Below are 9473 nucleotides of genomic sequence, written 5' to 3'. Positions count from 1 at the left end.
TGGAAAAATTTTGGCATGAAGATGGAGGGACGCAGTGAGTTTGGCAGGCTGGCCAGACAGAGAGAGACAAGTTGGATATAGACTGGGAAGGACGTGAGCTCTGTATGGAGGCCTGGCTACAGCAGAAGAGGCCTGGTGAGCTCTGAGAAGGCCCAGCTGCAGTGGAGGAGGCCTGGTGAGCTCTGAGAAGGCTTGATGAGGTGCCTTACATTGCTTTGCAAGTGTCATTCGCTCTCACCTACCAGTGTTGTGTATATGTGCCCCAGACAGTGTTCTCTCTGCCTCATTAGTGACGTGGACGCCAATGACTGCGTGAGGCACTTGTGTGTGCCTGTCTAGACTTCAATAAAAGGAGCTAAGTGTACCCCAGTGTGTGTCCCTTCCACCCAGCGTGCATGTGTCTGTCTATACTGCCATGTTTTCAGTCTGCCTGGTGAGTCTCCTACCTTCAACGCATCAATCATAGCTCCCAAACCCACCTGGTAAGTGTTGCGTGGTGGTCCCTGTGTCCTGGTGCCAGCTGTGCTGTGGGGACCTGGTGGAGGCACCCTGGAGTGGGCCAGCATGGAAGGGCCGGTTACTTAACATTTGGTGTCAGGAGGCTGAAATCGTGGCCAGATGTTGAAGATTGGTGTAGTGGCTAGGATGTCGCCAAAGGCAGAATGGCAAAGGCAGACAGTGGCAGTAATACAGTTGAGGTGTAACTAGGCATGGACATGGGCAACCGGATGTCAAGGCACTGTTGGCTGCTATGATGGAGAAAATGGACAGACAGGCCCAGGAGGCAAGAGCGACATGTGTAGAGATATGGGAGGCATCAGAGCAGTTCATTCACAACTGGCAGACACTGAGTGAAGAGACACATTGGTACATGGACATTTGATGTGAAGAGCTGCAGGGCAAATTGGAAGCTGTGAGAAAAGAAGTTGCAACTAGTATAAAGATGGCAGCTGTGAAGACAGAAGCAACACTGCCACCTGTGTCATTGGCAAGAACCATTGCGTAGCAGAGCGCAGCATGGGATCTTCACTCTTTTAGACTGAGGCCAGGGAGCCCAGCATCCAGTCCTCCACATGGGCCCTGCACTTCCGGTCAGCCTGGCTGGTGATTGCTTCCCATCTCTCCTTGTTCTCTTCCATACCCAACCTCACCTCGACACAACTTTCCAGACAACTATCCCCTCTTCTTCATTGACACTCAACTGTCTCCTTCTTCCACACTGAATGTCCTCAGTCTGTCCTTTACTCATAATCTTAACTGGAAACTTCATATCTCATCTCTTGCTAAAACACCTTTTATGAAGTTAGGCGTTCTGAGGCATCTCCGCCAGTTTTTCTCAGCCCTTCAGCTGCTAACTCTGTACAAGGGCCTTATCCGCCCCTCTGTAGAGTACTCTTTGCATGTTTAAGGGGGTTCCACTTGTAGTTTTATTAGATAGGGTGGAATTAAAAGTTTTTTTGTTTCATCAATTCTCCTCCTCTGACTGTCTTCAGCCTCTTTCTCACTGCTGAAATATTGCATCTCTTTCCATCTTTTATTGCTATTTTCATGTTAACTTCTACTGATCTTGCTAAGTGCATGCCTCCTCTTCTCCTGCGGCCTCGCTGCACAAGGCTTTCTTCTTCCTCTCATCCCTATTCGGTCCAACTCTCTAACGCAAAAGTTAACCAGTACTCTCAATCATTCATACCTTTCTCTGGTAAACTCTAGAACTCCCTTCCTGTTTCTGTATTTCCATCTTCCTACGACTTGACTTCTTTTAAGAGGGAGGTATCAAGACATTTGCTCCCTAATTTTGGCTAATTCTTTACTTATCTTTTGGAGAACCAGCACTCAAGTGGGCCCTTTTTATATATATATATATATATATATATATATATATATATATATATATATATATATATATATATATATATATATATATATATATATATATATATATATATATATATATATATATATATATATATATTTGTTGCCCTTGGTCGTCCTTCTCTCCTGCATAAAAAAAAAAAAAACTCACCTACCGGTACTCCACCATGGATCCGAGTGCTACGGCTTGCACAGACAGCTCCCAAGCCCATGCAGAAGAGGAAGCCATTTGAGTTTGATGGCAGAGTAGATGGGAAGCCTTGCCACCTCTTGGTGGACACATGGGTGGAGCAGACGTTCGCCAGGAGTGACTACGTGGTTGCAATGGGACTTCAGATAGCGGAGAAACAACTGCATGGTGTGACAGGTCACTGTCTTCTTCTCAAGGGACCAGTGCAAGCCAGTATTAACATAGGAAACACTGAGGAGAAGTTGCCTGTGTTTGTCGCCAACATTGAGGAAGCATGCCTACTTGGGATGGACTACCTGACACAGTGTGAAGCAAGCCTGGATCTCAGGAAACAGACCCAGAGGGTGCAGGGTGAGGAGGTGCCTTTGCTTTTGAGTGGCGATGCTGAGCAGGTGTCCTGTGTGGAGTCATGGTGTGTTACTGCACCAACTGCCAGGTGAAAGCTACAGAGTTCCTGGGATGGGCCGTATATCATTGCAAAACCCCTCACTGATGTCATGTATTGCATCACCCTTGGATGGGGTGGCAGGAGGAAGAAGGCCCATGTAGACTGCCTGATGAGGTATGCGGGTCCTGGTTGCTTCTCCTGGGAGGAGTCGTCTAGTGATGGGGAACAGCAGAAGCCTGATGTGTGACACCCACAAAGGACGTACCATCCTCCAGTCTGGACCCAGGATTTTGATATAAGGTGAGACTGATGGGACATCTAGTCTTGGAAGGGAGGGGCTGTATAACGAAGAGAAGTCAGAGAAGCAGATTGGCCAGAAGCGAACATGGAGCCAAACTGATGCCACCGAGGAGTGGAAAAATTTTTGCATGAAACAGAGGGACACAGCTAAGCTTGGGACGTGGGAAGACAATTGAAGATCTGGGAGTATTGACAACCGTAGGTGTAGCCGAGACCTGTATTAACATTATGTCACTGCTCCAACCCGCCTGGATCCCTCACCATGTCAGTGTTGATATTCACTCACTGCATCAGCCCAAGAGGGACTGACTCCCTCATGTGCTGCAAGACATGTTCATAACCAAATTGTCCAAGTACCCCCATGTTCAGGCTATTTATGTTTATTGTGATGGGTCAGTCAATGGCAGCAGGTCTGAATGTGGGCTGTTCATCCGTGACTATATCTCTGCAAGTCACTACACTGACACTGAGGTTTCCAGGCGGCTCCCTGCACATGTCTTCCACTAGGGCAGAACTGCATACTGTTCTGGACTGTGATCTAGTTAATAAGTATCTTGATCTCATCCACGCCCTAGAAGGTGCTGGTGCCAAGGTCCATTTCACCTGGATACCGTCTCATGTGGGTATCCACTATATGAAAAGGCAGACTGTCTTGTTCAGTGTGCCCTTCAAGACAACACAGTTGACCCTGGCACTTAGTACACTCTGGGCTATGTTAAGAGTAGCATTAAGGACTTTGTACATAGCATATTAGTGATCAGTTGGAGCTTTGTTGCCATAGAAGCAGTGGCACTAGTCTTCACTATGCCCGTGTCCTCCAGAGCTGTGCTAACACCTATGGGAGACACACTGCATCACACAACAAGGTGGCAATGAGGCTCAGATTAGGCTATAAATACTATTGGAAAGTCAGTGCTTCTCCTGGTGTATGCTGTGTTTTGTGTGCTGTGTGCTGCACCAAGGGGACACATTCTGCATCATTATATCATGGAATGTCTCTCATTGCTAAATTTTGGTTGCAAATTAAGGTCAACATGACTTTATACCCTCATTGACCATCTCCTACACCCAGCCATTCTCAGGGATATACTCAAGGAATATCCTCAGTTTGCTCTCAGACTGTAGGAGGTTTATGCAATAAGATGTGCAATGTCAGTATTTATTTATTTAAGTATTTGTATTCTTGTTATGTATACTATCTATTCATATATTTTTTATACTTTACTCCTATGTCTTTGCCCATGGGGTGGGTGGCAAGGTCCATTGTTCTCCTTTGTTGTATTTCATTATTAATGCAACAATATATTAATTGTCTCGACAACATATTCGAGGCTGATGTTTTTGTGAATAGTAGCAGTAGTAGATCGAGTAGTACGTATCAATAGGGGTAGCAGTAGTAGTAGTAGTAATAGTAAATACTTAATAATAGTAATCCAGAGGTTGCTGATGATGATAATGCTACCCCTCCCCACTCTCCCGCCAAGACTGTGCGAAGGTCAAGAGTTTCGCGCCAAATCGAGAAGTAAACAAATCTCCTTGACGAGTTGACGTGCTGAGTCCTGCTTGGCGCTGGTCACGCCGCTATTCCTGACAGTGCTCGTGTCGCCACATTAACACATTGTTCACTATGTTTGACGGTGAGTGAATAAGAAGACCACTTTTCGTAGTTATCATTAGGATGTTGTATACAACCAGCGCGTGTGAAGAGGTAGTGGAGGCTGCCGCCACATGGCATGGACCCTAGCGAGCACTTTTTTGGTAATGACACCGAGGATCACATCCTCAGAGTGCGGTAAATTTTTACAATAACACGAACAGCTCACTTCGGGATGAAATATTTTTTTTGGTAAACCTACAGAGTTTCACCACCTTGCCCTTTCTGGACAAAACTATTTTTTTCTGGTAGATTTCGGCTTGCTTTCAATTAAAATACCTTTTGTTTTTGGCGCATATCAACCATTTTTTTTTTTACAGCCCCGAAACATCATGATTTGCATAAAAAAAACAACGGTAAACCTACAGAGTTTCACCACCTTGCCCTTTCTGGACGAAACATTTTTTCTGGTAGATTTCGGCTTGCTTTTTAATTAAAATACCAGTTGTTTTTGGCGCAAATCAACCATTTTTTTTTTTTTACCGCCCCGAAACTTGCATAGAAAAACAACTGGTAAATTAATTAAAAACAAGCCGAAATCTACCAGAAAAAATTAGTTTCGTCCAGAAATGAACCTAACCTAACCTAACAAAACCTAATCTAGCCTAACCTAACTAAACCTAATCTAACCTAACCCAACCCAACCCAACCTAACCTAACCTAACCTAACTTAACCAAACCAAACCAAACCAAACCTAACCTAACCTAACAAAACCTAATCTAACCTAACCTAACTAAACCTAATTATGGTAGGTTACGTCAGTTATTAGGAGAGGTAAACTGGGAAGATAGTTTTGGAAATAAAACTGCACAGATGTGGGATATTTTTAAGGTTGTAGTAAAGGGTATAGTGATGCAGTGTATCCCTTACAAAGATTTAAGGCAGAGAAACAGGAAGCCATTATGGTGGACTCATGAGATAGGTAGCCAGATCAGAGAGAAGAAGAGGGCATACAGAGAGTTGCAGAAAAGTGGGGAAGATGTAGATTTGATTAGGTACAGACAGGTCAGAGATGATTTGAGTAAGGTTATAAAAAAAAGTAAAAGGCAGGCAGAGATAAAACTAGCTAGAGCTGGGAGTAAAGATCCCAAAAATTATATAGTTATTACAAGGTCAGTGATAAAAGAAATAAGGATAGGATTGGACCACTCAGAAAAGATGGTGTAGTAGTGGATCAAAATGAAGACATAGTAGAATTATTGAATGAACAATTTTCTTCAGTATTTACTAGGAAAGAATAGGAAATCCTGTTACAAACAGTGCGATGAGTAGTTTAAGAGCTTTAGAAAATATTGATATAAAACCGGGAATTATTAGGAAATTTATTCTTGAACTAGACGATAGGAAAGCTAGTGGTCCTGATGAGCTACATGCCAGAGTACTTAGGGAGGGTGTAGACAGTATTTCTGAAGCACTTAAGTTAATCTTTGAAAGATCACTTAGGTTTGCTGAGATACCTCAGGACTGGAAGTTAGCTAATGTTACTCCAATATTTAAAAAGGTAGGAAGGATGATGCGAATAATTATAGACCGATCAGTTTAACTAGTATAGTATGTAAGATACTAGAGAAAATCATTAAGGGTAGTATTTGGGAGCATTTAAATGAGAATAGATTAATTAGAGATACCCAACATGGCTTTAGATCAGGGAGGTCCTGTCTTACAAATTTGCTCGATATCTTAGAATATATTACCAAGGAGTTAGATGATGGAAATAGCATAGATGTTATATATCTAGATTTTAGCAAGGCGTTTGATAAGGTACCGCATAGGAGGCTAGTGTACAAATTGAGACTACATGGGATAGGGGTAGGTTAGTTGATTGGATTAGTGAATGGCTTTCTGATAGGAAACAGAGAGTAGTATTAAATGGGGCAATGTCTGAGTGGAAGGAAGTGGTTAGTGGGTACCCCAAGGATCAGTGCTAGGACCTCTTCTTTTCTTGGTGTACATTAACGATTTAGATATAGGAATTAGTAGCAAAGTATCAAAGTTTGCAGATGATACTAAGATAGCATGTGCAGTACAGGGTGAAAAGGACAATTACAGAATACAACGAGACCTGGACAGGCTGATAGCATGGGCAGACAGGTGGCAGATGGAGTTTAATTCTAAAAGTGTCAGGTTATGCATTTAGGTAAAGACAACACAAACTTTAACTATGAGATGGAGGGATGTTGGCTAGAGGCAGTAGAGGAAGGAAAGGATTTAGGAGTAGTGATAGACAGGACTATGAAATTTTCAAAGCAATGTTTAGAAGCAAGAAATAGGGCAAATAGGATCCTGGGTTTTATAAATAGAAATGTTAGTTATAAAAGTAAGGAAGTGGTGCGTAGCTTATATAATTCTATGTTAGGCCCCATTTAGAGTATTGCATACAGGCCTGGTCACCCCACTATAGGCAGGATATCAACATGTTAGAAGCAGTTCAGAGAAGAGCAACTAGGATGATACCAGCTTTAAAGCGCCTGGAGTATAGAGATAGATTAAAGGAATTAAACATGTTTTCATTTGAGAGGAGATGTATAAGAGGGATATGATAGAGTTATTTAAAATGTTCTCAGATACAAACTACATAGATGTGAGATCTTTCTTTACCTTAGAGGAGGGAAGTAGGACTAGAAATCATGGCAGGAAGATTAGAAAGCAAGGCTGCAGGTTAGATATAAGAAAATATTTCTTTAGTCTTAGGGTGGTAGACTTCTGGAATGCATTGCCAGAGATGGTTGTAAATAGCACTAGTTTGACAATGTTTAAAAACAGATTAGATAAGCACTTAAATTTATTAGATTTATAATTATGTATAGCACTGCATGATAGTTTTTATAAGAAATTTACTATAGTTAAACAAGACATGATCCCCATGTAGAGGATTTCGCTGCAGGACTTACCCCTGTTAATGGGCCAATTATTTAGAATTAGTATATAATGTATTGTGTACTTGTAAGTGTATCTTTAAGTACTGATGACGAGGTCGCTGTGCGACTGATACAGGATAACCTAGATGGGCCCCGGTGGCCCTTTGTTATCCTATTATTTATGTTATGTTATGTTAACCTAACCCAACCCAACCCAACCCAACCTAACCCAACCTAACCTAACCTAACCTAACCCAACCCAACCCAACCCAACCCAACCCAACCCAACCTAACTAAACCTAATCTAACCTAACCTAACCTAACCCAACCTAACCTAACTAAACCTAACCTAACCTAATTAAACCTAACCTCAGGGGCCGTCATGATTGGTGGAAATAATTATGCTTTTTTTTTTTCATTGGCCTCCGCTTCAGTTTCAAAGAACAGAACCAATCAGCGTAAACAATTAAGTGTATGCTCAGACAATGGTATGTCATGGAGCCCGCCGAGCCGCCGTGAGTGCATGACACCATCAGTGACCATCAGTGTGCAGCAGGGTTTGATGCGGGAGGCTAGTATCACGGCTGATCACCAAAACACTCTTAAATTTAAAAAAATCTGTGTCGCCATTAAAAAAAGTTGCACCTAGTATATATGGGGTTCAAATTACTCGTAATCAGGAGCTCTATCTCTTGAGGTGGGTAAAAAAACACGTAGCTGATTGTGGTGAAACTCTGCAGTAATACCAAAACAACTGGTGAATTAATTAACAAGCCAAAATCTACCAGAAAAAATTAGTTTCGTCCAGAAAAGAACCTAACCTAACATAACAACCTAACCTAACTAAACCTAATCTAACCTAACTTAACCCAACCTAACCTCAGGGCCCGTCGTGATTGGTGGAAATAATTATGCTTTTTTTTTTTTTCTTTTCATTGGCCGCTGCTTCAGTTTCAAAGAACAGAACCAATCAGCGTAAACTTAAGTGCATGCTCAGACAATGGTATGTCACGGAGCCCGCCGAGCCGCTGCGAGCGCATGACACCATCAGTGTGCGGCAGGGTTTGATGCGAGAGGCTATTGTCACAGCTGATCACCAAAACACCAAAACAGGCTTAAATTTTAAAAAATCTGTGTTGCCATTCAAAAAGGTTGCACCTAATATATATGGGGTTCAAATTACTCGTAATCTGGAGCTCTATCTCTTGAGGTGGGTAAAAAACATGGAGCTGATTGTGGTGAAACTCTGCAGTAATACCATTTTTTTCTGGTAGATTTCGACCTGTTTTGAGTGAATATGCACTTCGTTTCCATCGCATATCCGTAGTTTATTCCCCTCACCCCCCAAAACACACTCGGATCTTACAGAAACACGATTTTGTGGTAAAACGAACCAACTCTTTCTTGCTTATGTCAAATTTCGATCTGTTTTGAATAAATATGCACTTTCTTTTCAATATGAAAGTTTTTAATTTTTTTATCACCCTCTCCTGCCCCCGTCTATTGTGGATATACGCGTTTCTGGTAAAACACAAAATTTTTTTCTGGTAGATTTTTACCAGTTCTACATGAATATACACTAACCTTACCCATCTTAAACCTAACCAAACCTAAACCTAACCTAACCCAACCTAACTTAATCTAACCTAACCCAACCTGACTTAACCTAACCTAACCTAAGCTAAACCTAACCTAACTTAATGAAAAGAGATGAATTGTATTTTTGGTATAATTCTTGTTTATGCCCGTATTCTCCCCTACCCCCACAACAAGCTTGGGAACAGGTGGGAATGCGGGGTTTCAGGTGGGGAACATGAGGTACATCGGAAATGTGTATTTTTTGCATAATGGGGAAAAAATTCCCTTAAAAAGTCCACGGAATTTTCACTACAAGTTTCCTTAGGTTTACGTTATGTAAGGTTAGGTTTAGGTTACTCTAGGTTTACATTAGGTTAGGTCAGGTTAGCATCCTTGCTGAAATTTACTTCAAATTTGTGAAATTTATACAAATTAGTGAATTTACAAAAGTTGCAGTGAACCATCTTTAGAGTTTAGGATGGCAATTTTTCCTCCCCAGTTATGCAAAAAAATAAGCATTTCCGATACATTTCATGTTCCCCACCTGAAACCATGCATTCCCACCTGTCCCCAAGCTTGTTGGGGGGTGGAGGGGGGGAGTATGGGCAGAAACTAGAATTTTACCGTTCTTT

The 9473-nt window shown here is 42.0% G+C and overlaps 1 protein-coding gene across 1 annotated transcript in view; it reads left to right on the top strand.

The window, feature by feature from the left end:
- The first annotated feature begins 4234 nt into the window (after window positions 1-4234).
- Window positions 4235-9473, top strand: part of LOC123517976 (replication protein A 32 kDa subunit-B-like) — a 33568-nt gene continuing 28329 nt past the window's right edge. The window contains exon 1 of the mRNA XM_045278478.1: window positions 4235-4387. Coding sequence (XP_045134413.1) covers window positions 4378-4387 — 10 coding nt within the window. The 5' untranslated portion in view covers window positions 4235-4377. The remainder of the gene's footprint in view (window positions 4388-9473) is intronic.

The sequence above is a fragment of the Portunus trituberculatus genome, chromosome 43 (assembly GCF_017591435.1).
Source record: "Portunus trituberculatus isolate SZX2019 chromosome 43, ASM1759143v1, whole genome shotgun sequence".
Lineage (NCBI taxonomy): Eukaryota > Metazoa > Arthropoda > Malacostraca > Decapoda > Portunidae > Portunus > Portunus trituberculatus.
This window is presented reverse-complemented; position numbering and strand designations above follow the sequence as displayed.